General features: G+C 51.0%; 1 protein-coding gene across 2 annotated transcripts; it reads left to right on the forward strand.

The window, feature by feature from the left end:
• Positions 1-652: 652 nt before the first annotated feature.
• Positions 653-27,736, forward strand: DLGAP5 (DLG associated protein 5). Of its 2 annotated transcripts, none has more exons than XM_077324022.1 (19): positions 653-810; positions 3,536-3,741; positions 6,876-7,072; positions 9,030-9,128; positions 11,037-11,124; positions 12,292-12,396; positions 13,871-13,935; positions 14,740-15,074; positions 17,373-17,512; positions 17,973-18,102; positions 20,436-20,521; positions 20,878-21,038; positions 21,564-21,659; positions 22,043-22,268; positions 22,778-22,994; positions 23,289-23,349; positions 24,846-25,092; positions 25,480-25,529; positions 27,113-27,736. In XM_077324022.1, exons 2-19 carry the CDS (start codon positions 3,546-3,548, stop codon positions 27,236-27,238), a joined length of 2,625 nt encoding a protein of 874 aa, XP_077180137.1. In that variant the 5' UTR covers positions 653-810; positions 3,536-3,545; the 3' UTR covers positions 27,239-27,736. The 2 variants fall into 2 exon arrangements, with proteins under 2 accessions (XP_077180137.1, XP_077180136.1); XM_077324021.1 differs by having other exon boundaries at positions 654-810; positions 3,536-3,780.

A 27,736-nucleotide genomic window follows, 5' to 3' on the forward strand; every position in this document is an offset into this window, starting at 1 on the left:
CTCCATCTCTGGAGATTTTTAAACAGAGGCTGGATCTCCATCTGACAGAGAGGCTGATTCTGTGAAGGTTCAAGGTTCAAGGGGGTGGCAGGTGACAGTGGATGAGCGAGAGGGTTGTGAATGTCCTGATGAACCTGATGAAATGGGAATGACCAGTCGATGCTTATCGGTAGAAGGTAAATATGCCCACTGGGGAGATCTATGGGCAATTTTAAGACGCAGGTAGATTTTTTTGATTTGTTTTATTTTGTCACCGAAATTTTCTAGGAAATCAGGCAAATCATGCAAAGTATGGTTTGCACCAGGCTGGACTCGTCCCTGTGTGTGTTTCTGTTTGTGTACATCTGTGTATGTTTTTGTGTGCGCGCGCATGCGGATGTTTTGCAACGCAACTCAAACATGTGTCAGCAATCTGCAAACGGTTTCAAGCCGTCCGGTTCTGAAGGGGTTAACAGCCCCGCTGCCCGTATTCCCCCTTCGTGCGGCAGGGGGCGCTCCGTAACGCCTCCTTCCTCGTTACCAATCAGGTCCCGCCCTCCTGCGACGCTCCCGCTGGAACTCCCCCCTCCCTTCCGCCTTCTCGTGACAGCCAATGAAAGAGCCAGCCTTCGGTCTCCGCCGTCCAATCCGCTCGGGCGTCTCCGAGCCAATGAGAGGTGCCGCGGCCGACGGGCTAGCCAATGATCGGCCGCCGTTGGCTTCCGCGCAGCCAATCGGCGGCGGGAAGTGAGATTTGAATCCGTCGTTCGGGGGAAGCGGAGGTTTGGGTCGGTCGCTGGATCGGAGGCTGCGGCGCGGGGGGCGCAGTGGGTAAGTTGGGGGGGAGAAAAGAAGGAAAGACCCCAGAAGGGGTTCCTGGGGAGGGGGAGAAGGGATATTCCGCCTTTCTATCTGAGCTCTCTTCTGTTTTATCCCCCACGACAACCCTGCGAGGTAGTACAGGCTGGACTGAGGACGCCCAGCATTAAGAGGAAGAAGAGTTGCGTTTTATTCCCCGCTTTTCACTGCCCGAAGGAGTCCCAAAGCGGCTAACAAACCCCATTCCCTTCTCCCTCCCACTTGAGGTCGGGGGCGGGGGCTGCGAGAGCTCTAAGAGAGCTGCTGTGTGAGAAGCACTCTGAAAGAACCGTGCGTGGTTTAAGGTCATCCAGCTGGCTGCACGTGGAGGAGGAGTGGGGATTCAATCCCGGATTTCCGTATTAGAGGATGCTGCTCTTAATCAGGACAGGGTGGGGAGGGATTCGAATCTGGGTCTTCTAGATCCCAGTTTGATGCCCTAACCTGGAGACCCAATTGGGAATGATGTGATTAATATATTCTCATTGGAAGAGTCTCTGCTATCCATCAATTGATCTATCTGTCTATCATTTTATAGTTATACAAAAGAAGATAGATAGGTTTTTACCTCACCATTTCCCAGAAGGCTCAAGGCAGATTTCTGTGGAGCAGGCCCCAGTTCCAGAATCTGGCCTCTCCAATTTAACAGACCTGGCAGCAGGTGATGAGAAAGGCAGTGAGTAGAGTGTAGTCCAGGGGTGGTCAAACTGTGTTGTTCCGAGTGGCAGGATCTGGAGAACCAGGTTTGATTCCCCGCTCTTCCTCCACATGCAGCCAGCTGGGTGACCTTCACCTGGTCACAGTCCTCTTAGAGCAGATCTCAGAGCTCTCTTAGCCCTGCCTACCTCGCAGGTTGTCTGTTCGTGTGGGGAGGAAGGCAAGGCAATGGTAAGGTTCTTTGGGACTCCTTTGAGTAGGGAAAAGCAGGGCTTAAAACCCAACTTCTTCATCCGAGAGAGCTGCTGCCAGTCAGAGCTGACAATACTAATTTTTATTATCTGATTAAATGCAAGGCAGTTTCATGCGCGTCATCTAGATGCCGCCTATATAAGATCGACCTGGGAATTCTGCTTTTTCTCTTATTTGTTTTTAGTAAGTAGCTGCTAGATTAGGGTTTCTGTAGAACCGGGAAACTGGCTCCATGGTTTGTTGTGGTTTGTCTTGGCCTCACAAAAAGGTATTACATGGTTTTGTGCTCTCTATGGTTAATGGAAGGACTCCCTGGAGAGGCCCCTAATGCTGGGACCGATTGAGGGCAAAAGAAGAAGGGGACGACAGAGAATGAGGTGGCTGGATGGAGTCACTGAAGCAGTAGGTGCAAACTTAAATGGACTCCGAGGAATGGTAGAGGGCAGGAAGGCCTGGAGGATCATTGTCCATGGGGTCGCGATGGGTCAGACACGACTTCGCACCTAACAACAACAACAACAATGGTTAATGGGGTGGGGTGGGGGAAGGTGGCATGTTACGACCTGATCTTGTCAGACCTCAGAAGCTAAGCAGGGTCCATGCTTGGCAGGAAGGCCTTCCCAGAAGGCATTGCAGAGCAAGGTGATGGCAGATCACTTCTGCTTCTCCTGTGCCTTGAAGGCCCCTTGTTGTGGTCACCATGAATCAACTGAGATTTGACAGCACTTCACACAGACACACACTTGCAGCGGTAGTAGGGATGCCAGCCTCCAGGTGAGACTTGGGGATCCCCAAGAATTGCAGCCCGTCTCCAGATTACAGTGGTCATTTCCTCTGGAGAAAATGGTTCATCCGGAGGGTGGACTCTATAACATTGTTGTCCACGGAAGCTCCGTCCCTAAATCTCTAATAATTTCCCATCCTTAATCTGCCAATGTTATCCGTCTGTTGGTGACCTGGGGGGTGGGGGACACAGTCGACAACTCTAAGCTGTTTATACTCTCCCAACCCCTGCAGCAGACTAATCGTCTGGCTTCCCATGTGGAATGCAATTATATATCGACCAAATGTCCTGCAGAACTTTAGAGCCTAACTAAATTTATTGCAACCTCTTCATTGTGCTATACCTGAGGCTTTAAAGTGCCCAATTTTAATTATCATAAGCTTCTGTTACAAAGAAATGTCAAAAACAGGCTGCAAAGGGTAATTGCTGAGTTGCAAGTGATTACTGCACTCAAAACAACCCCCAGGACTCAACAGGGATATTGGTTTCTTGCCTCACTACATATACTAACCTCATTATTTATTTATTTATTCATTCACATCTACGTACCGCCCTCCCTGAAGGCTCAGAGAACTGAGAACTATGCAAGAAACCATACATATAAATATTTATAACATTAATAGTATTAACTACTAATAAAAGGGTAACACAATCCCCCAGGAGGGCCATATGTCCTCTTCATTTTATTTTAGATCTTATTTGGCATAACCAAATTGAAATTAGATTTCTAAAGTAATGAATAATACAGTGAAATTAATGGATATTTAGAGTGCTACAGTTTGGGCACCCCTGCCCTGGGTATTTATGAAAGGGCCACAAGAGCCGAGCACTAACTCTTCCTTTCCTGTCCCCCCCCCCTCACAATCTGTCTGAATTCCTGAATTAGAATAATAATAACTTTATTTTTATAGCCCACCTTTCCGGTTGACTCATAGTGGAAAGGGGGAGGGAGAAAGCAAAACCTCCCAACATCCAAGTTTCTGATGATACTTTATTTTTATCTAGAACGAGCAAGATGACAACCAATTTCGCCACCCGCTACAAAAAAGACCTGAGCACGGAGACGCTGAAGGCGAAGCTGGTCCGCAGGAAATCCATCCTACAGAAGGAGAGCCGGCACAAGCACTTCAACAAGGGCCGGCAGTTTGGGCTGGCCGACGTCAATACACAACATGCAAGAGCCGGGGAGCTTTCTCGTCTGGAGGAGACGGGTGAGGGGCACTCACCGGAGAAGAGGCAGGGAAAGCCAAGTATGTCTTACGCAAACTGCGAAAGGATTTTGCAGCTGGAGTCAATTGGCTATTGTGGGCATTCAGAGCTGCATGGCCATGGTCTGGTATTTATAAGGTAAAGGTAACTGGGTCATGTCTGACCCTTGGGGTGACGCCCTCCAGCTTTTTCATGGCAGACTCAATACGGGGTGGTTTGCCAGTGCCTTCCCCAGGCATTACCGTTTACCCCCCAGCAAGCAAGCTGGGTACTCATTTTACCGACCTTGGAAGGATGGAAGGCTGAGTTGACCTTGAGCCGGCTGCTGGGATCGAACTCCCAGCCTCATGGGCAGAGCTTCAGACTGCATGTTTGCTGCCTTACCACTCTGCGCCACAAGAGGCTCTTCCTGATATTTATAATCCCTGCCATTTTCTTACTGGTCAGTGACCATACCAATAAAGAGAGAATCCCTGCCGTTTTGCCACCAGCTGTGGCTGGCATCTTCAGAGGTAGGACACACTCCACACTTTGGCATGGACGGATTCCCATCCCATCTTGCCACGTCAGGGACTCAAGACACCAGTCCATGGCCACCCAGTCCTGAAGGCGCACAAATCTAATAAATAAAATAAATAAACAGCTAATGTCTTACCCCTCTTAATAAGGCATTAGTTCTTTTGTATTGTGATTTTTTAATTTATTTTGAATATATCAGATGGAACAGCTAAGAAAGATTACATGAAAAAGAGCAAAGGATAGACATATGTTTGACGTTGCAAGATAGGATTATGTTACTCAGTACTGGGACATCACTGTTTTACTTTACCTCTAACCAAATGAAACGTCTAACTTCTAATCTGTGTCACAAAGGTAGGTGTGGATTTTTCTCAAACCAAGAAGAGTTGGTTCCTATATGCCACTTTTCTCTACCCGAAGGAGGCTCAAAGCGGCTTCCAGTCGCCTTCCCTTTCCTCTCCCCACAACAGACACCGTGTGAGGTGGGTGAGGCTGAGAGAGCCCTGAGATTACTGAAGAAGAAGAAGAAGAAGAGTTGGTTCTTATATGCCGCTTTTCTCTACCCGAAGGAGGCTCAAAGCGGCTTACAGTCACCTTCCCTTTCCTCTCCCCACAACAGACACCCTGTGAAGCAGTGGTCCCCAACCTTTTTATCACCGGGGACCACTCAACACCTTTTACTGAGGCCCGGTGGGGGGGGTCGTTTACTCCTCTACTCTCAACCACTGCCCTAACGCTCTCTGATCGCTCTGGTAATGTTTAGACATCCCTTCAAAATAAGATACAGACATGCCACAACAAAGAAGTGTGTTGTAAAGGGCTGGGGGGGGATGAAGTAAAGGGCCGGGGGGGGGGAGAAGTCGTCCTTCGCGGCCCACCTCCAATTAGTCGAAGGACCACATGTGGTCCACTGCCCACAGGCTGGGGATCGCTACGTGAGGCTGAGGGAGCCCTGAGATTACTGAGGAATAAGAAGAGTTGGTTCTTATAGGCCGCTTTTCTCTACCTAAAGAAGTCTCAAAGCAGCTTCCAATTGCCTTCCCTTTCCTCTTGTCCCTTTCCTCTTGAGAGCCAGTTTGGTGTCGTGGTTTGGAGTGTGGACTTCTAATCTGGCATGCCGGGTTCGATTCTGCACTCCCCCACATGCAACCAGCTGGGTGACCTTGGGCTCGCCACAGCACTGATAAAACTGTTCTGACCGGGCAGTGATATCAGGGCTCTCTCAGCCTCACCCACCCTCACAGGGTGTCTGTTGTGGGGAAAGGAAAGGGAAGGCGACTGTAAGCCGCTTTGAGCCTCCTTCGGGTAGGGAAAAGCGGCATATAAGAACCAACTCTTCTTCTTCTTCTTCTTCTTCTTCTTCTTCTTCTTCTTCTTCTTCTTCTTCTTCTCTTCCCACAACAGACACCCTGTGAGGGAGGTGGGCTGAGAGAGCTCTGAGAGAGCAACTTCTAACTGAACTGAGTCTAGACCAACCTGGCTGTAAGAGCAGCAGCATCTAATCTGGAGCCTTTAATCTAGAGCACAGGGTTTGATTCCCCCCCACACACATACAGCCAGCTGGGTGACCTTGGGCCAGTTACAGTTCTCTCAAGAGTTCTGTCAACTCCACCTACCTCACAGGGTGTATGTTGAGGCTGAGAGAGTCCTGATATTCCTGCTCGATCAGAAAAGCTTTATCAGTGCTGTGACTGGCCCAAGGTCACCCAGCTGGCTGCCTGTGAAGGAGAATCCATATAGAACTCTCGCTGCTGCTGTCATCTCCCTAAACAGAGCCATGATTATTTTCCAGTTAATTATCGATCAGACCCCACAGAGATACTTTGGGTCTCAAACATATATTAGTCTTTAAGGTCCTTTTCATACAAGTATTGTACTTGTACCCAGAATTTCTGGGCTCTACGACCACCTATGGGAAAGGTTCCTGTTCGTTTTTCACATTTCCAACATGTATGAGATCTGTTTGGAAGTTTCTTGGGTGTCAATCTCTATCTGGGAGCTTGGAGCTTGGTTGGCTTTAGCTGGAGACCCACAGTGCTGGGAACTGCTCTGGCCTCAGCCATAGGCCTGGCGGAAAAGCTCCGTCTTGCAGGCCCTGCGGAAAGCTGACAAATCCCGCAGGGCCCGTAGCTCTTCCGGGAGCTCATTCCACCAGGTGGGGGCCAGGTGTGTACATGCTATGCAACCACCTTTCTCAGAGTCTCTTGTCAAGATTCCTGTCTACAGGAGTAGTCAAACTGCGGCCCTCCAGATGTCCATGGACCACAATTCCCATGAGCCCCTGCCAGCATTCGCTGGCAGAGGCTCATGGGAATGTAGTCTATGGACACCTGGAGGGCCGCAGTTTGACTACCCCTGGTCTAAGAGCTTATGTGATATGCTGATCTTGGTCCTGATTCTCCAAATAAAGACTTTTACTTAAAGCTTCATCTTGAAGCTTGAGAGTGCCGTATGTTATGCGATTCTGCCTGGTTCCTGACGTTTTCTTTCTTTGCAAAATGGTTCTTGGAGATGTCCAAACTGGAATGAGCGTTATCATTGTGTCTTGCTTGTGCGGAATAAGAATGGACTGTTGGCAGCAAGAGCGGCTGTACTTATCCTTTCTTGCCCTCCCCAGAGCACGTAACAAATGCCAAGATCTGCGGGAAGGAGCGCATGGAAATGCTCCAGCGTTACAAAGCCGAAAAAGAACTTCAGAAGCTGAAGGCTCAGAGGCAGAAGCCCGTGTTCAAGTGCGGGCGATACCAGCCGGAAATGCCGTCCTTTCTTCCGCAGCCGTCGCAGATCCCCGTGCTGGTCAAGCCAAAAGAGAAGGTAACAAAGAAACATGCATTATCGACATCACGTTTGACAGCGACTGCACTCGATCGCATATGATATGTTCCCCTTGCAGAAGCCCCCCCTCCCCCCCCAGGATTAGGAGTTAGAGTCTTACACTTTTGAATCCAGATGGAGATTCACAAAATGGCTGCGGCAGCTTCGTTTCAGTCATAGATGCTTCTCCTGAAGAACTTTCAAGAACTTCTAGTGCTAACCTGTTGGTGGCCCCTGACCCAAAGGAAGGGCCTTCTCAGCCGTGGCCCCTGCTTGGTAGGACAAGCTGCCAGTCAAGACAGTCAGTCCTGACGGTTAGAGTGGTTTCTCAGTGGAACAGGCTTCCTCGGGAGGTGGTGGGTTCTCCATCTTTGGAGATTTTTAAGCAGAGGCTGGAGAGCCATCTGACGGAGAGGCTGATTCTGTGAAGGCTCAAGGGGGTGGCAGGTGACAGTGGATGAGCGAGAGGGCTGGGAGTGTCCTGCACAGTGCAGGGGGTTGGACTAGATGACCCAGGAGGTCTCTTCCAACTTGTGATTCTATGATTCTAAATTCCGTCTAAACCTCCGGAAGAAGTTCCTGACAGTTAAAGGGGTTTCTCGGTGGAACAGGCTTCCTCGGGAGGTGGTGGGTTCTCCATCTTTGGAGATGTTTAAACAGAGGCTGGAGAGCCATCTGACGGAGAGGCTGATTCTGTGAAGGCTCAAGGGGGTGGCAGGTGACAGTGGATGAGCGAGAGGGTTGGGAGTGTCCTGCACAGTGCAGGGGATTGGACTAGATGACCCAGGAGGTCTCTTCCAACTTTACTATTCTATGATGCTAAGACCCAGGCTATGATGGAACTGCCTAAGATACACAGGCCCTGCAAAATGTCTCTCTTTCAGTTGAGGCTTTCAGTTGAGGCCAGAACGATCTAGCACCCAATGAAATCTATGGACCCTCCTCCCTCCATCTCTGGGTTATCCCCTCCACCTGACTAAAATACAATACTGTCCGTGAAATGGAACCGGTGGCAGATTGACAGGGAACCATACGTTTTAAAGATATTTTTAACAGGGATTTTATAAACAATGTACATGTGACACGTGAAAACTGTCCTGAACTTGCCTGCAGAGAGGGATGGTATATTAAAACCAATAAATAGTAATAATAGAAGAAGAGTGGCATGGTGGGTTTAATTCCCCGCTCCTCCACGTGCAGCCAGCTGGGTGACCTTGGACTTGTCACAGCCCTGATAGAGATGTTCTCTGAGAGCAGTTCTCTTAGAGCTCTCTTAGCCCCCCCCCTCCCTCACAGGGTGTCTGTTGGCGGAAGAGGAAGGGAAGTTGATTGTAAGTTCCTTTGAAACTCCTTCTGGCAATGAAAAGCAGCGTATAATAACCAACTCTTCTTCTCAAAGCAACGTCTAGTTGCCTACCCTTCCTCTCCCCTCAACAAACACCCTGTGAGGTAGGATGGGTTGAGAGAGCTCTAACAGAACTGCATTGTGAGAACAGCCGTAACAGGACAGTGCCTAGCCATAGGTCACCCAGCTGGCTTCATGTGAAGGAGGAGTGGGGAATCACACCAAGCTCGCCAGATTAAGTGCCTAACAATTACAGTGATGCCCCTTCTACTGTGGGGATAACTGGAGCCAATTTTTTTTTTTTTAATCTCAGTCAATCAAAAAGCTTGTGGAGCAAAAGCTCTCCCACCCGCATTTTCTGCAAAGTTTTGGCAGGCACTCAGAAAATTGTCGGTGGATGGTATGGTGCCCAAGGTCACCACGTTGGAGACCCCTGGACTGAGCATTTGATTGCCTACGGTTGTGTGAAAGTCTCAGCTAGCAAGATGGAGCTTGTGCGCCCTGGACAGAGCAACTGCGTCTCTGGCCAAAGACCTGTGTCACGATGGTGCAAAGAGCATGCACACCACAAGACTTACCCGATAATTTAAAATTGTCCTTCTGTGTTCCCAGGTGGTGGCGGAAGCGCTCCCAGTGCGGGTCACGAGATCGAAGGCCAGGAACATCCTCGAAGAAGTCACAAAGCCTCCTGCAAGACTGCAGGCTTCAACGGTTCGTCTCAGATTCGTCTCCTCTAGGCGGCTGGAAAGTGAAAAGAGCCAGCGTGGTGTGGTGGTTAAGACTGGCGGCTTCTAATGCGTTTGATTCCCCGCTCCCCCACATGCAGCTGGCTGGGAGACCTTGGGTACTAGTCACAGCCCTGTTAGAGCTGTCCTTGCAGAGCAGTTCTCTCAGAGCTCCCTAAGCCTCACCCACCTCGCCGGATGTCTGTTGTGTGGAGAGGAAAAGGGAAGGCGGTTGCAAGCCACTTTGAGCGGCATATAAACCCCAACTTTAGAAGAAATGTTCCAGCAGGGCTCATGAAGAAGGGGGTAGGCAGCCACTGAGTGTGAGGTGAATGAGAGGATCTTTTTGCCGCTCCAAAAGTGATCGTTGTTCACCTAGCGCCACTTCCTGAAATGAAGCCTGGTGGAACAGAGATTTATGTGTCTTCAGAGGATGGGCCTTCTTTCTAGTTTTTCTGATAATTAAGTCCGGGTTTTCTGGAAGGTCACATAATTCCGCCTGGCCTCGACCAGGGCCTTTTCAGCTCTGGCCCCTGCCTGGTGGAACAAGCTCCCGGAAGAGCTGAGGGCCCTGACGGAACTACCAATGTTCCACCAGGGCTGTAAGATGGAGCTCTTCCGCCAGGGTTTTGGTTAAGGCCAGAGGGAATCCCAGGGCTCGTTAATCGATCTATGGGTTGATTATGACATCTAACTGCCTGTTCTTCCATCAAATGCCATCAAAGGGATCATGCGGGTGGCGGGATGGGAATGGCTTTTGTCCACCATCTGCCTTGCTTGGTTATTCATGGGGTTCGATTGCTATGTTTTAATGGGGGAGGGTTGTTTTAGTGTTTATATTGTAATTATTATTGTAAAGGATGTTTGCCTTATTTGTAAGCCGCCCCGCGCCAATGTGTTGAGAGGGGTGGTGTATAAGTGTAACAATAGGTAGGTGGGTGGATGGATGGATGGATGGATGGATAGAATGATGGGTGGTTGGATGTTTGGATGGATAGATAGTTGAAAAATGTCCCATAGAACAGTGGTCCCCAACCTTTTTGAGGCTGGGGACCGGCAGGGCAACTGCCCACCCGCGCATACCATGCATGCGCGGCCGGGCCGCACATGCGCTATGCGAGGCCGAAATCGCACATGCGCAGCACGTTCACGCATGCACAATTTCGGCCACACATGGCGCATGTTTAGGAGCGCGGCCCTGATTCCCTCTCCCTCCCCCCCGCAGTAAGAAGCTTCCTGGGCCGTAAGCTTGCGGCCTGGGAAGTTTTTTACTGCTGGTGGGGCGGGGAGAGGGAGCCGCGGCCCAGCGCCAAGGCCTTCGCGGCCCGGCAACAGGCCGCTGCCCGCGGGTTGGGGACCATTGCCATAGAATACCAGGTGCAGGCCTTGGCAATGGTATAAAAATATAACATTCAGTATACAAATACTCTATACAAATCACTGCAGACGGGGACTGCAGCAAAGAAATTAAAAGACGCTTGCTCCTGGGGCAAATCAAGACAGCATCCTAAAAAGCAGAGACATCACCCTGCCAACAAAACTGCATTTAGTCAAGGCTGTGGTCTTCCCAGTTGCAATGTATGGCTGCGAAAGTTGGACCATAAGGAAGGCCGAGCGTCAAAACAGACACCACCTGAGGTAGGTGAGGCTTAGAGAGCCCTGATATTACTCCTCGTTGAGATCAGTACTGTCTGGACTGTGACTAGCCAAAGATTATCCAGCTGGCTCCCGGTAGGGGAGCGAGGAATCAAACCTGGCTCACCAGATTAGAAGCTGATGCTCTTAACTACGACACCAAGCTGGCTCTTGGTGAGAACACACGGAGCTCCAGGGCAAATAGATGGTGCAGAATTTTTGTGTGTTACAAATTTTTTTCCCCATCTTCTCTCTGCAGATCGTGCCAAAGGGCTCTGGTCTGCAGCCTCCTCAACGCAGACAGCAACAGATCTACGTGGACAAACCTGCTAAAAAAGAGACCAGAGGTGTGTATGGCAAACCACGTTAATGTTTAAGAGCCATAGGGTTGGAACTGGGTCCTTTATAGATCCATCATAAATGCATAATATAAGAGTGAAAGGCAGGTCTAAGCTTTGTATCTTTGTATGTCTCATATTCCAACCTCACACTCATAGAATTCTAGAGTTGGAACTGCCTCCCAGGGTCATCTAGTCCAGGGGTAGTCAATCTGTGGTCCTCCAGATGTCCATGAACTACAACTCCCATGAGCCCCTGCCAGCAAAAGCTAGTCCAACCCCCTGCAGAATGCAGGAAATTCACAAGTACCTGCCCACCCACAGTGACCCCAATTTCATGTCCAGATGATGGCCGTCCCAGGGTGGATTAAGGCACATGAGCCCATGGAAATGCCCTCTATGGAATCAGACCCTTGGCCCATCAGTCAGTATTGTCTACTCAGAATGGCAGCAACTCAGTCAGACTGAGGCATTTCCCATCCCTTCCTGCCTGGTCTATCAAGGGCCGTCTTTCCCACCACCTTCTAAAGGTAAAGGTATCCCCTGTGCAAGCACCGAGTCATATCTGACCCTTGGGGTGACGCCCTCCAGCGTTTTCATGGCAGACTCAATACAGGGTGGTTTGCCAGTGCCTTCCCCAGTCATTACCATTTACCCCCCAGCAAGCTGGGTACTCATTTTACCGACCTCGGAAGGATGGAAGGCTGAGTCAACCTTGAGCCGGCTGCTGGGATTGAACTCCCAGCCTCATGGGCAAAGCTTTCAGACGGCTGCCTTACCACTCTGCGCCACAAGAGGCTCACCTTCTACCTGGTCCTTTTAGTTGATGCCAGGGATTAAACCTAAGACCGTGACCATTCTCCACCTTTATCATTGTATGATGATCTTCAAGTCATAATTTATCTAAACAGATCTCATCCAATGTACTAGCTCTGTTAGGAGGGGGAAGAGGTTCAGCATAAGGCAACTTCACATTCCCAAATAGTCTTCTGTCGCCTGTTACCCTTGATCGAGGACTATTTTTTTTCCTTCCAAGGACCTCCCCGTTCCACTGTTCCGTTCTCTTTAACCTCGGGCTCTCCAGCCCTTTTTCGAGAATGCCCGGCATGACTCGGAAGTGTCTTCTTCACTTAAGACTTCAACAGCACACCAGATCTTTATTTTTCCCCCTCCCAGGGGCTCCGTCTGCGATCCCCCCACCCGCCAACAGAAGAATTACAAGAGCAACAACTGCTACTCTGTCCAAGATCCCCCAGGTCTTGAAACCCGCTGCAGCTGCAGGTAAGAGAAAAAAATACAACTGCCCATCATGGGCTGACGCTCCTGCAGAGAACTTGGTCCGGTTGAAGCTTGGCCTCAGTTCGACGTCTTCCTAGCTGAACCTCCCCGATGCCCCGATGCCTTTCAAATATTAGGAGGATACTTCTACGGAATCTTCTCAGTAAACTGCTACCTTACTACTACTACTACTACTACTACTACTACTACTACTACTACTTGCGAAACAGGCAGAACTCCTGGGTTCTGTTGGGTATTTCTTTGACTATTCAGAGTGGGAGTTAATTTTGTTGATCAATCGTGTTGTAATTAACTTAGAGTCGATGTGGTAGTCAAACTGCGGCCCTCCAGATGTCCGTGGACTACAATGCCCATGAGCCCCTGCCAGCAGGGGCTCATGGGAATTGTAGTCCATGGACATCTGGAGGGCCGCAGTTTGACTACCCCGATGTAGATTGTTAATAAAAATGTTTGTATACCCTTTTCATTTGTATAATAATTTTGGCCTTTGATATTTCTTTGTGGTGAGCTTATTCGTTTCTTGCTGAATTTGCCGCAGGGTTCCCTGTTTCTTCTGTTACTCAAACTGCTTGCGGCTTGCTGCGGCCCTGTGAATTCATGGCCCCCCCAGAATGTCCCGTCGTTCACAGCCTTGCTCTAGTCTTGCAAACTGAAGGCCGTGTCTTCCTTGATGGAGTCCATCCATCGCATGGCGGTTTCTCCCCCTTGTTCCACTTCCTTTAAGTTTTCCTAGCATTGTTGTCTTTTCCGGTGACACCTCGTCTTCTTGGAATTTGGCCAAAGCATCAGAATCTTCAGTTTAGTCTTTTTAGTTTCAAGAGCGAGCTCACGTTGGACTTGATCTACGACCCACTTAATTTGCCTTTTGGGGCCCAAGAGATACTCGGGTTATATTTCCGATTGGCCTTTTTCGATTCATGACAGCGTGGCACCCTTTTGGAGTGGGAATGTCCATCCCGTGTTGTGTCTGATCAGTTGTAGGCGTTACGGACCATGCAGTGTAAAATGTACAAGACCACAACAAAGACAGCTAAGCAGCAATAGGGTTTATTTAGAACAGGGGTAGTCAACCTGCGGTCCTCCAGATGTCCATGGACTACAATGCCCATGAGCCCCTGCCAGCATTTGCTGGCAGGGGCTCATGGGAATTGTAGCCCATGGACATCTGGAGGACCGCAGGTTGACTACCCCTGATTTAGAATACATGTTTGCAAGCATGGAGAGAAAGCCAACTGGTGCATTCTGTGAAGTCTGCATCTGTGCAGCTCATTTTTAAGACCTTACCCTGACAGATTCAAGGTTACCTTGACAGATAAAGAAATAACTTTATACACAGGGTGTTACAGCAGCCAGTAATACACACTGCCTGACCTAAAAATAAACCATAGACAGACTGCGGCTAAAGTGTGCGTATGACTCAATTGTCTTCCAAAAACCTATATATTCCATATCATAGGCAATCCAGCGCAGAAGACGGTGAATCGCCAAGGGAAGCAGCAGAGGGACCTCAAAAAGGAGGAGGTATTTTTTTTCCCCCTGGGTCTTCAGAATGTTTTTAGTAATGCAACTTGACTGTGAACGCTGTCATTTATTTATTTGTTACATTTATATACCGCTGCTCTTCTTATGGACCCGCGGCGGTTCACGGAGTAAAACATTAAAATACAATAAAAACCTTGTAAGCCCCCCAAATTACAATAAAGCAGCAAGCGGCCAGACACTCTTCTGATTAGCCAATCCCATCCCGCCTTGCTCAGCTGGAGGCCAAGCTCTCTTCCACTGGGGTGGGTGCAGGTCTCATAGACCTTGGGAAGAGATCCTTGGTTGGAATGCCGGGATTCCGCCCTGGCCTCAAGCATACGCCTGGCGGAAGAGCTCCGTCTTGCAGGCCCTGCGGAAAGCTGATAACTCCCGCAGGGCCCTTAGCTCTTCTGGGAGCTCATTCCACCAGGTTGGGCCAGGACCGAGAAGGCCCTGGCCCAGATCGAGGCCAGGAGAACATCCCGGGATGACCCGTAAATTCATACCCGCAGAGCGGAGAGCCCTACGGAGGGCATAAGCAACCAAGCGGTCCCGCAGGTATCCTTACAACAGCCCTGTAAGGCAGGGCCGGTGTTCTCCTGGCACATCGGGGCATCCAAGAGCGGTTTGTCGTGAGCTGGTGGCTGGAGTGAGAGCTTCTCGGCTTACATTCTTAGCGTCTCGGCTCCTTCAGCCCCCTGCTCTGTGCTTCTGTTTCTAGGTGTGTAATAATAGTGACAAACGTCAAAGGGAGAGCATCAGGATAAGGGAATTTCATGTGTCGGCGTGTTTGCTATATTACAGGCATTACATGAAACAAAAGAGGACGTCCCCATGGAGACGCCGGTAGAGAAGCCCAGTTTCCAGCTGGTTTCAGCTGAAGACACTGAGGAGGCTGAGGTCTTTCCAGAGAAGGAAAACGTGCCTTGCATCCCGGCTCTTCCTCCAAGAAGAACCCGTTCCTTTGCCCCTCAGAACTTTGTCTTTAAGGCTCTGGAAGGCTTGACCTCCTACAAGGTCACCCCCATGACCCCTTCCAGGGCCGACATGTTCTTGTCTCCCGACCTCGTTTGGAGCCCTACTAAGACCAGCAGGGAGGAGGACGAACACACCACCCCCGATGCGCCCCAGGAAATGTGGTGAGCATTAAAAGAGAGCACTTTCACTACCCTTCTTTGGTGGCCTCTGTTTGGTGAGGTAGAACCTGCTCTGTTCCTATTGGCAGGAGTCTCATGAGAACATCAGAAGAGCCCTGCTGGGTCAGACCAGGGGTCCATCTAGTCCAGCCTCCTGTCTCACACAGGGGCCAGCCAGTTCCTCTGGAGGGCCAGCAACAGGGCAGAGAGGCCGAGGCCTTCCTAAGGACATCAGGAGAGCCCTGCTGGGTCAGACCAGGGGTCCATCCAGTCCAGCCTCCTGTCTCATACAGGGGCCAGCCAGTTCCTCTGGAGGGCCAGCAACAGGTCAGAGAGGCCGAGGCCTTCCTAAGGACATCAGGAGAGCCCTGCTGGGTCAGACCAGGGGTCCCTCCAGTCCAGCCTCCTGTCTCACACAGGGGCCAGCCAGTTCCTCTGGAGGGCCAGCAACAGGGCAGAGAGGCCGAGGCCTTCCTAAGGACATCAGGAGAGCCCTGCTGGGTCAGACCAGGGGTCCCTCCAGTCCAGCCTCCTGTCCCACACAGGGGCCAGCCAGTTCCTCTGAAGGGCCAGCAACAGGGCAGAGAGGCCGAGGCCTTCCTAAGGACATCAGGAGAGCCCTGCTGGGTCAGACCAGGGGTCCATCCAGTCCAGCCTCCTGTCTCATACAGGGGCCAGCCAGTTCCTCTGGAGGGCCAGCAACAGGGCAGAGAGGCCGAGGCCTTCCTAAGGACATCAGGAGAGCCCTGCTGGGTCAGACCAGGGGTCCATCCAGTCCAGCCTCCTGTCTCACCCAGGGGCCAGCCAGTTCCTCTGAAGGGCCAGCAACAGGGCAGAGAGGCCGAGGCCTTCCTAAGGACATCAGGAGAGCCCTGCTGGGTCAGAGCAGGGGTCCATCCAGTCCAGCCTCCTGTCTCACTCAGGGGCCAGCCAGTTCCTCTGGAGGGCCAGCAACAGGGCAGAGAGGCCGAGGCCTTCCTAAGGACATCAGGAGAGCCCTGCTGGGTCAGACCAGGGGTCCATCCAGTCCAGCCTCCTGTCTCACCCAGGGGCCAGCCAGTTCCTCTGAAGGGCCAGCAACAGGGCAGAGAGGCCGAGGCCTTCCTAAGGACATCAGGAGAGCCCTGCTGGGTCAGACCAGGGGTCCATCCAGTCCAGCCTCCTGTCTCACCCAGGGGCCAGCCAGTTCCTCTGGAGGGCCAGCAACAGGGCAGAGAGGCCGAGGCCTTCCTAAGGACATCAGAAGAGCCCTGCTGGGTCAGACCAGGCGTCCATCAGCCAGTTTGGTGTCGTGGTTAGGAGTGCGGACTTCTAATCTGGCATGCCGGGTTCGATTCTGTGCTCCCCCACATGCAGCCAGCTGGGTGACCTTGGGCTCGCCACAGCACTGATAAAACTGACCGGGCAGTGATATCGGGGCTCTCTCAGCCTCACCCACCTCACAGGGTGTCTGTTGTGGGGAGAGGAAAGGGAAGGCGACTGGAAGCCGCTTTGAGACTCCTTCAGACAGAGGAAAGCGGCATATAAGAACCAGATCTTCTTCTTCTTCTTCTTCCTTTGCTTCCCCCTCCCCAGTTTCTTCTTTGTTCTCCAGATTTCCGCCCTCTTCTCTCACCCTTCATCCCTTCCCTTTAGCACCGTCTCAGGCAGGGATAAATACATAGAATGCTGTGCTAGTCAAAATCCAGATCCCTTTATATTAGGCACTAAAGCCGGCTTTCTCATCCAACCCTGGCAATTCTTGGAAGCCGGGTCTCAAGCTGTCAAAATGCTACTGGGGTTGGACTAGATTGTCAGGATTATTAGAATCTCTGCCATAAATTAGCCTGGGTTCTTCCATGACAGTTTTATTGCTTGGCGCCTGGCAGTTCAGGCCCTGTATTCATGCTAACTAGTTAAGGGGAAAAATATGTTGTGTTAACTCCTATCTTTTTGTTGAGGCCTCTCGGCTGGGCCCGGTTTTGTTATCACCCTGCCAAGGTCGTGAGAATGTATCATTATTTTTAATTGTCTGTGCCTCTTCCCTCCTGCCCCCCTCCCTTGGGAACTTTCAAGTTTTGGGCGGGAGAAATGTATTGATAAGAAGAAGCAAATCTGCACTCAAGTCAGATTTGTCTTCGCCAGTCCTGATGGTTGTAGTACTTCTCAATAAAGCTTTCTTAATATTAAGAAGCTAGTTGTGAGTTCTTTCAACGTCTGACAACGTCTGACAACGTCTGACCCTGGAGGTCCCTTCCCGGTCTATGAGTCTATGGGCTGCTGGAGCTAAGTGTCTTACCAGATGATTGTTGTCCTTCCTAGCGAGGTCCCGAAAGAAGACTCCAAAGATCCCACACCCCAGGATGGTCGTTCAGAAAGCGGCTCTCCCCCTGCACCAGAGGTCATCAAGGAGAACCTTCCAGAAGGTCACTCTCCAGCGGAGTCCCAAGAGGAGTACATGGGTACGTAGCAGGGGAGCTGCCAGATTGTTTTAACGTCGCTGATTTTATTGCATTTTTCACATGTGAGTTGAACTCGGGAGTGGTGGCATACAAGTCTAAACAAGCAGGGGTCCCACCCTGGCAGAGCATCTCTGTTCTTACAACACCTAATGTGGATTTTATAGCTGGACTTAGGAATTTATGTTGGCAGACAGTTTGTTCCGCCATCTTCTGAGTTTTATGTGTATGGCTATTGTTTTAAGGGGGTTCTATGGGGAAATTGTTATGGTTTTAACGGTTGGCCGCCTCGAGGCGACAAAAGTTGTGAGAGGCGGGATATAAATCCAAGAAATAAATACATAAACAAATAAATGAAGCAGGTGGGCAGCCCTGAGGTGGTGCCGTCTTCCGGTTGGTCTTCTCCCAGGGGAGCCTGCAGAATCCTGTGTCCTTTTCTGAAGGAATATCCCTTCTCCTCTAGAATGCACGTCTGATGAAATGACAGCGGCCGTCGCCACTGAAATGGAGATCAGCCAGCGGCCGCCCGACCTCCCGGCTCCTGAAGCATTGGATGTAACAGGCGAACCGCAACACGACGTACCTTATTTCAGGTTAGTGCAAAAGGGAGCAGGAATATCTGGAAGGATCCCTAGCCGAGCGGCTGATTGATTGAACGCTCCTTAGAAAGCGGTAAAGACCTACCTGCCTCTTGTGGCGCAGAGTAATAATGCAGCAGACATGCAGTCTGAAGCTCTGCCCATGAGGCAGGGAGTTCAATCCCAGCAGCCGGCTCAAGGTGGACTCAGCCTTCCATCCTTCCGAGGTCGGTAAAATGAGCACCCAGCTTGCTTGCTGGGGGGTAAACGGTCATGACTGGGCAAACCACCCTGTGTTGAGTCTGCCATGAAAACACTGGAGGGCGTCACCCCAAGGGTCAGACATGACCCGGTGCTTGCACAGGGGATACCTTCACCTTTTAAAGACCTACTTCTTTGGAAGAGGGTGAAGCTTTTGACTTGGCAGAGTTGCTTGAGTGGACAGGCAGGTCTTTAAAAGGTAAAGGTATCCACTCAAGCAACTCTGCCAAGTCAAAAGCTTCACCCTCTTCCAAAGAATCCTCTTTCAGCTTCTCGCTCTCTCCTCCACCTATGCGAAAGACCCATTATCTGACATTATGCGGCAGATCCTTCCCTCCCTTCTGGTCCAAGCCATAAGCGCAGGAGTGGCCAAAATGTGGCTCTCTGGATGTCGATGGACTACAATTCCCATGAGCCCCTTGCCAGGGATAGCTGGAGAGACACAGTTTGGCCACCCCTTGGTGTAGTGGTTAGGAGTGCGGACTTCTGATCTGGCATGCCGGGTTCGATTCTGCACTCCTCCACATGCAGCCAGCTGGGTGACCTTGGGCTCGCCATGGCACTGATAAAACTGTTCTGACCGGGCAGTGATATCAGCGCTCTCTCAGCCTCACCCACCCCACAGGGTGTCTGTTGCGGGGAGAGGAAAGGGGATTGGAAGCCGCTTTGAGCCTCCTTCAGGTAGGGAAAAGCGGCATCTAAGAACCAACTCTTCTTCTTCTTCTTCTTCTTCTTCTTCTTCTTCTTCTTCTTCTTCTTCTTCTTCTTCTTCTTCTTCTTCTTCTTCTTCTTCTTCTTCTTCTTCTTCTTCTTCTTCTTCTCCTTCTCCTTCTTCTCCTTCTTCTCCTTCTCCTTCTCCTTCTCCTTCTCCTTCTCCTTCTCCTTCTCCTTCTCCTTCTCCTTCTCCTTCTCCTTCTCCTTCTTCTTCTTCTATTATTAGGGGAAGTCCTTGCAGGCACAGGGTGTCCTGGGGTACTGTGATGGGGAACTCTGTTCTACCCTTTCTGTAGTGAGTAAGCTGTCAAGAGACAGCAGGCCTAAAATAGCAAGTGTCTTGGTCCCTCTGGTACACATGATCAGCTCTGTCCAGCATATACAGACGTCTTCTGAAGCAGAGGAGTGCCCAGATGGTATGATGAGATATGGCTTGTTCTGGGTCGGAGGGCAAGCTGGATTTGAATCCTCCCTGAGCCACAAAATTGGCTGGGAGATGTTGGGCCAATTCTACCCTCTCTGCCTCACGGCATCATGTGTATCAAATGCAGAATCATCATCAGAAGAAGGTTGTTCCTTTTATCATTTTGTTACCCAAAAGAGTCTCAAAGTGACTTACAAACTCCTTTCCCTTCCTCTACCCCACAACAGACACCCTGTGAGGGAGGTGGGGTTGAGAGAACTCTGAGAGAACTGTAACTGGCCCAAGGTCACCCAGCTGGCTGCATGTAGGGGGGTGGGGAATCAAACCTAGTTCTCCAGATAAGAGGCTGTTGCTCTTACAGCCAGCTTGGTGTAGTCACAGTTCTGTTAGAAAACAGTGGTTCTCAGCCTGGGGGTCGAACAACCCTTTCAGAGGGGTCACCGCAGGGCAAACAGCTCATACAACAGCCTTGCGGGGTAGATCACGATAGAGCATTCGTCTGCCTGGAGCAGCGGAAAACAGCGAGATTATCATGGTAGGACAAGAGGCAGAACTGTACCGAGCAACCCCAGGGGGAAAAAAAATTATATACCATCATGAACAATGGATCTTCACGCCGTTGGCCAGTTTCGGTTTAATTTCTCTAAAAAAAAACACTTGCATAATTTTAGATCTGGGGGGGGGGGGTCACCACAAGAGAAATTGTATTAAAGGCTCGCGGCATTAGGAAGGTTGAGAACCACTGTGTTAGAAGCTGTTCTTTCAGAGCTCTCTCAGCCCCACCTACCTCGCAGGGTGTCTGTTGCGAGGAGAGGAAGGGAAGGCGATCAGAAGCCGCTTAGGTAGTGAAAGGCCCGGTATAAAAACAAACCTTTCTTCTTAACCACTGCAGCAAGCTGGCTCTCGAGAACGTTGTGTGTGTGTTTTCTTTCTTCCTTCCTTCTTAAAGGAACGTCCTTCGCTCCGAAACAGAGAGGCTGTCCTCGTGTTGTCTTGAATGGGACGGAGCGGCCGAAATGGACATCCCAGAGGACGGTAAGAGAAGAAACGCCATCATTAACCAGGGTCTCCCCTTTGCTCCCCTCGCTCAGCTTCCCTGGCCCAAGTCCGTCTTGTCCCTGCAGCAGGGCTAGTCAACCTGTGGTCCTCCAGATGTCCATGGACTACAATTCCCATGAGCCCCTGCCAGCGCTTGCTGGCAGGGGCTCATGGGAATTGTAGTCCACGGACATCTGGAGGACCACAGGTTGACTACCCCTGCCCTGCAGCACTTCTGAACGAACTTGCCCGTAGGGAAACACCTGTCCCTTTAACAGTGCCTGGCATGGGTATTCCCATGGAACGCCTTTTGTATATAACACGATATCTAGATTTCCGCCTTATTCCTCCAGCAAAAGACCTGGTCCGGACCACCGTCGGGCAAACCAGGCTTCTCATCGCAGAGAGGTTCAAGCAGTTCGAAGGGCTGGTGGACAACTGCGAGTTCCGACGTGGCGAGAAGGAGACGACGTGTTCGGACCTGGAGGGTTTCTGGGACATGGTCGCCTTCCAGGTAAACCTTCGGAGCGCTAATCGCCGGCCTGCGGCTCAGGTTGTCCTTCCTGTCTTGAGAGCCAGGGTGACGTACCGGCAGATCCGGAGAAAGCGGGGTTGATTCCCCCCTCTTCCTCCTCCTCTACATGCGGTGTGCTGGGTGACTTTGGGCCGGTCGCAATTCTCCTAGAACTGCTCTCGCAGAGCTGTTCTCTCAGAGCTCTCTCGGCCCAACCTAACTCACAGGGTGTTTGTGCCGGGGAGAGGGAGGTGATATTAAGCCACCTTGCAACTCCTTTGGGTATTAAAGAAAGCTTTAGCCGGTGCCGGGGGTTAGAAGAACAGGCCGCTGCAGAGGCAGAATACGCATTTCCTAAATATTTTCTAAATATGTCAGCCGGGGGAGGGGGGATAAAAATGTTCTGCATGGGAAAATGGATTTTTCCAGCAGAGTAGATCTGCACAGTCCAAATTTGGAGACTTCTCAGGAAAATCATATCTTCTCGGTAACTACAACCTTTTTAATCCCCCCCATCCCCCATAGGTAGAAGATGTCAATAAAAAATTTGAGCGCTTGAGAAAGCTTCAGGAGAACGGGTGGCAAGCGGCCGAAGACCAGCGGACCAAGCAAATCCCAAAGGTACGAGCGGCTTCCGGAATTCTCCTTTCAGGTGGCCGTTGGGACCCCAGGCAAAGTCACTCGAGTTCTGGTGGAACAGGACTTTGGCTGGCAGAAAAGAGCCAAACTGGGGTTACTCCCCCATTCCCTTCGCCCAGCAACGTAGGCTGCACTTTTGCCCCACCTGCTGTTCCTGAGGGTCCCTTAGGGAGGAGGGGAGGGTAAGAGCAGTGCCTGGCAGCTGGGAGAGCAGAATCCCAGAAGGGAAAAAGGACTCATCCACATGCAGGACGTCCTTTTATAAGCCCGGCCTGTTTTCCCTGTCTGGGAACGTTAGACAGGCTCCCCGCCCCATTCAGCTCGTGGAGAACCATCCTGAGTCCCGCCCGCCTCTTGCCTTTCAGAAGAAGACCGCCTGCCCGAGGGCCAACAGAGTGACGGGCAAGTCTGCCGGAAGGGCTGCTGCCCGCAAACGCCTGGCGGCGATCAAGGCGACGATGAGGAGCAGGACGGAGCACGAAGGGTCGGCGACCGAATCGGCAGGCCCGGAAACGCTGCAGGAAAAAGGGGAGAAAATCACCTTTGATGGAGGATTCTTCCATGTCGAATCTCCCGCTAAGCTGTTCCTAGGTCAGTGCCGTTTCCTTTGCATGGGATCTGAAGAAGCATCCAGGCCTTCCCGCGATACTCTAGGTCAAGGGCAGGGCGCCCTTTGTGTCTTGAGTTCTGGGGAAAACCCAGCCTCGACTGGGGGGACATGTTGACGTCACAGCAAACAATCACGTTGCGTTTTGTGCTTTCTCCCACCTCTTTCTGCATGTTTGATTGTTGTCATTCATTTCTACCCAGGGTTTCTCAGATCCCCGTCCCTCCCCGCTCCTGAGGTGAGGGGGGTAGGGTGAGGCGATCCAGATTGGGAAACGCCTGGTGATTTGGAGATGGACCCTAGGTAGAACAGGAACCCCACTGGGGTATACTGCCATAGGCTCTCCAGATGTCCATGGACTACAATTCCCATGAGCCCCTGCCAGCCCCTGCTGGGAAATCTTCCCAACAGAGTCCTGACGAATTCAGATTTCTCTTTGAGGCAAGCCGCATCGACTGAATACAAAATGATCACTCTCTTCCTTTTCTTCAAGGCCAGACTCCCAAACGGGCCAGCAGGTCTTCCCCACGGACTTCCAGACAAGCCACCCCGAGATCCGCTGGCCGAGCCTTGCTTCGGAGCTGCGTGGATCCGTGCGTCGCGAGACCGGGCACCCCCGGGGCGGGCAGAAGCTGTCCCAATTCACCCAACCCCGACGCGTTCCCAGGCCTGTCTCAAGCGGATTTCCTCGATCGCCTTCCTGACCAGAGGTATGCGGCTGGGCTGGACTCGAGCCGGCTCGGCTGCCGCAGAAATGGCCGTCAATGCCGGGAAGGGTCCCAAGAAGTTGCTCGTTGGCTTGCTGGACGAGGCTAAACTCTGCTGAATTGCATACCCAGAGAGGCGTCCTGCTAGTTCATCCAGCATCTTGGCCGCTGGCGGTTATGGGGGAGGGTTCAGGGTCTCTGATCTGGCACCCGGTCCAAGAGAAATGGGGTAGGAGCTATGAAAGGGAGAGGCTGTTTGCAAAATGGCACGCGCGTTCACTTGGTTTTCTTTTGCAGTGGTGCGCGAACCGCAGAAGGATCCGGCGCTGCTGTAGGTGGTGAGGCTGAAGACGCTGGGGTAAGTGGATTAACCCTTTGCATTCCCCAAGAGAAAGCAAAATGGAACTTCTCTTGGTTTGGGGTTTTTTAAATAAGGAGTTTTTATTTTGGGGAAAAAATACAGCTTATAATTAGAAACCTAGAGTTGGAAGGGAACTCCAGGGTTATCTAGTCCAACCCCCTGCAGAATGCAGGAAATTCACAACTACCTGCCCCCCCCACAGTGACCCCAGTCCCATGCCCAGATGGCGCACTTCCCAAAAATCTGGAATCCCTGGCCAGCCTGCCTGGAGGAAATTTGCCTTCTCACCCTAAAGTGGTGACTGGCATTTTCCTGGGCAGGCAAGAGAGGGCCACAAGAGACAGACACAATCCCTTCTGCCCACCCACTCACCATATGCCTAAAAAGGTAAAGGTATCCCCTGTGCAAGCACCGAGTCATGTCTGACCCTTGGGGTGACGCCCTCTAGCGTTTTCATGGCAGACTCAATACGGGGTGGTTTGCCAGTGCCTTCCCCAGTCATTACCGTTTACCCCCCAGCAAGCTGGGGACTCATTTTACCAACCTCGGAAGGATGGAAGGCTGAGTCAACCTTGAGCCGGCTGCTGGGATTGAACTCCCAGCCTTATGGGCAAAGCTGTCAGACGGCTGCCTTACCACTCTGCTCCACAAGAGGCTCGTACCATATGCCTACATTCATAAAATTAGGATTTCTGTTGGATGATTATAGAATCATAGAATCATAGAGTTGGAAGGGGCCATATAGGCCATCTAGTCCAACCCCCTGCTCAACGCAGGATCAGCCCTAAGCATCTTAAAGCCTCTGTTTAAAAATCTCCAAAGATGGAGAACCCACCACCTCCTGAGGAAGCCTGTTCCATTGAGAAACTGATCTAACTGTCAGGAACCTCTGGAGGTTTAGATGGAATTTAGAATCATAGAATCACAGAGTTGGAAGGGACCTCCTGGGTCATCTAGTCCAACCCCCTACACTATGCAGGACACTCACAACCCTCTCGCTCACCCACTGTCACCTGCCACCCCCTTGAGCCTTCACAGAATCAGCCTCTCCGTCAGATGGCTCTCCAGCCTCTGTCTAAAAATCTCCAAATATGTGAAGTTCAGTATTAGTTTTACTAAAGAGAAGCTACTCCCTTTTGTCCTTAATTGCACCCCCAATTCATATCTAAAAATAGTTTTTAAAAAAAGTAAGAAGGGAATAACTACCCCCCTATGTTGAAATCCCCCCCTCCACACACCTAAAATAGTTCTTGACTATCAAATCTATTGCAAAATAAAACTTGTATTGCAACAGTATTTAAGGAACTTCTGTTTTTTTGTTTTTTTTTAATACTGCTCCTGGCTGGGTAAAAATTTCTCCCAAGGGATTGTGGTCGATGCTCCTTGGTTTTCTTCCTGACGTCCGAAACTTCTGCATTTTTCTTTAATACAAACTGCCCAGCCTTTTTCTCTTTCTCCCAGTCTGCAAAAACCTGTTTCTTCCCAAACTGCAGGAACCACAAGCAGCCCCCCTCGACAGCCCCCCTCGCTCCAGTGAGGCAACCAGCTTGGGTTCTGTCGATTCCCGGGGGGCAGAAAGTCCTGACGCTGGAAAGAACGGCTCTGACATCGTAGAAGGAGTCCCGCAGACCCCGATGGAGCTGGGAGAAGATGAGGCCATGTGCAGTCCGGAGAAGGATGCCCAGTTTGAAGGAGCTTCCTCTCTGGGTGGAGAACAGCCCACCCCAAAATGGCAAACAGGTAAACTTGCCTGGGACGCTTTGCACCAGGGGTCCCACGGGCACCATGGGGCCCGCCAGCTCCTTTCCTGGTGCCCACAAAGTGTTGTCAGAAAATGGGCCGAATCAGGTGAGTCTTTTGCTCGGCTGCTTTGTGTAGACCAGGGGTAGTCAACCTGTGGTCCTCCAGATGTTCGTGGACTACAATTCCCATGAGCCCCTGCCAGCAATTGCTGGCAGGGGCTCATGGGAATTGTAGTCCACGAACATCTGGAGGACCACAGGTTGACTACCCCTGGTGCGGACTGTTCCCCCACGGGGGACAAAGCTACTCAGAAGGGGGGGGGGGAGAGATAAAAGCCACTCCGAAATAACTTGAAGCCCACTGAATCCTAATCTTGCTTTCTAGGTCCCCTCCTCGGAGACTCCTTCTGTGACAGCAGAACCCCAGAGGGCAAGGTGAGTTCGTTCGGGAGAGCCGTACCGGGAGTGAGGTTTCCTGAATGACAGAGGGACTCCTTTAATTATGTTGAACGATTTTGTACCCCACTTTTGCACTCGGGGAAAAAGAGGGGGGGGGGAGATGTCCAGACTCGATGTGTTCAGACGCACACGCATTCAGATCTGATCCAATTAAGTGTTCCATATAGGTGAGATGATATAAGCTAGACATTACGAATAACATGTATTCATTTTATCCATTTGATTTTATAAGGGCAGTTTTGGTAGTGGATGCGGTTGCCGTGGGTTGTTGTGGGTTCTTCCTCTCGGGAGGGGTTTAAGCTGGGTGACCTTGGGCCAGTCACAGTTCTCTCAAAGCTCTCTCAGCCCCACCGGCCTCCCAGGGGGCCTGTTGTGAGGAGAGCCAGCTGCAGATTCTAATTTGGAGAAGCAGGCTCTTTGCTCTGTGGGTACGGATTTGCTGGTAATCACGGGCCCTTGGGATGATCGTCTGGCCTCGACCTGGGCCAGGGCCTTTTCGGTCCTGGCCCCAGCCTGGTGGAATGAGCTCCCAGAAGAGCTGAGAGCCCTGCTGGAATTTCCTCAGGGCCTGCAAGACGGAGCTCTTCCGCCAGGCGTATGGTTGAGGCCAGGGCGGCACCCGGGAGTTTTCATTGGAGGATCCTAGAATCATAGAGTTGGAAGGGACCTCCATGTTGATTAGATCTGGCCCTCGCTTCTACAATATGAGAACTGACCCTTGGGCTGAACAGGCGGGGGGGGGGGGAGGGTTAGGGCACCTATAAGATTGATTTGCCATCTGTCCAATTGTGATAATTTCTAATTGTTTTTATGGGATGTTTTATGGGTTTTATTGTATTTGCGGATGTCGGAAACTGCCGCGAGACCGTTGGAGAACGGCGGTATAGGAATCTAAAAATAAATAAAAATTAAAAAATTTTTCCCGATCCTCCTCATGCAGCCTGCTGGGTCACCTTGGGCTAGTCACAGTCCTGTTAGTGCTGTTCTCACAGAGCAGTTTCTCTCAGGGCTCTCTCAGCCCAACCAACATATCTCCCACGGGTGCCAGTTGTGGGGAGAGGGAGGGAAAGGCGATTTGAGACTTCTTCCGGTAGTGAAAAGTGGGATATAAAAACCAACTCTTCCTCTGTTTTTGTCTAATTGCCAGTCCTCTTCCACATGCAGCCAGCTGGGCGAACTTGAGCCAGTCACAGTTCTCTCAAGAGCTCTCTCAGCCCAACTACCTCACAGGGTGTCTGTTGTGGGGGAAGGAAGGGAAAGCAATTGTAAGCCACTTTGAGACTCCTTCAGGCAGTGAAAAGCAGGGTATAAAAACCAACTCTTCCCCCAATGATTGCAGAACCTGCTGACTCCCAGGAGGACCTTAGCAATAATCTGTTTGCCACAGAATCGTTAGCAAAACCTGACCTCTCTATGGTTTCTCCGCTGTCTTGAGGACCAGGCACTTGAGATTTCTCTGCGGGGTCTCCTATGAGATCTGGCGTGTGGCTTTTGTGATCACACCCCACAGCTGTTCACCTGCCTACCTTCACTCACCGAACTCCTTTCTTTCCCCACAGCCCCCTCTGGACTGCAGTATTTTCTTCACTCCCCTGAAGAACGAAGCTCAGAAATCCACAGCAGCTGCTCTTGACAACGATTTGATTGTCTTTTCTCCCCTTCCTTTCCCAGCTGGAGAGAAATGAGGGGCAGCCTCCCTTTTTCCTTTTAGCCTAGTTGTCTCGGGATACGCGATTCGGGACAAGGGCTACATCTATGCACTGAGTTAGCAGGTCTCTCGGCCGTATAAATTCTAGCCGAGGACTGGATTTACAGTTTCTAAAAAAGGGGATTTCCACTTAAGCGATGTCACGCAGAGTTTAACCGCCTTTTCTATCGCTGCTGACCCCGTAGACGTCACTCAGATAACTGCTTCTTCAATAGGAGAGACCCAACTGATGGGGAATAGAAAAGCTAAGATCTGCATGTATCTGCATGTAAATACCTATTTAGTTTTCCACAGGCCAGAGTTAACTGGAGCATTTCAGGCCCTGTAAGCCTGCTAATAATTATTCGAAGGTTTCATTTGCCTTCAAAAAATATATGTTTTTCAAAAAAAAATCAAAATTGCTTTTACAGAGTTCGTTTCCCTCCCCCTGCTTTGGCATACTTAGAAAAGCGTTATTAAAGTTATCTTAACCCAA

Source organism: Paroedura picta, chromosome 2 (assembly GCF_049243985.1).
Source record: "Paroedura picta isolate Pp20150507F chromosome 2, Ppicta_v3.0, whole genome shotgun sequence".
Lineage (NCBI taxonomy): Eukaryota > Metazoa > Chordata > Lepidosauria > Squamata > Gekkonidae > Paroedura > Paroedura picta.

Excerpts from the sequence above, each read along its gene's own strand:
- DLGAP5 (XM_077324021.1), top strand. The coding sequence starts at position 3,546 with ATGACAACCAATTTCGCCACCCGCTACAAAAAAGACCTGAGCACGGAG. Across the intron at positions 18,103-20,435 it reads CACGACGTACCTTATTTCAG|GAACGTCCTTCGCTCCGAAA; the intron begins GTTAGTGCAAAA and ends TCCTTCTTAAAG. Across the intron at positions 25,530-27,112 it reads GCAGAACCCCAGAGGGCAAG|CCCCCTCTGGACTGCAGTAT; the intron begins GTGAGTTCGTTC and ends CTTTCCCCACAG.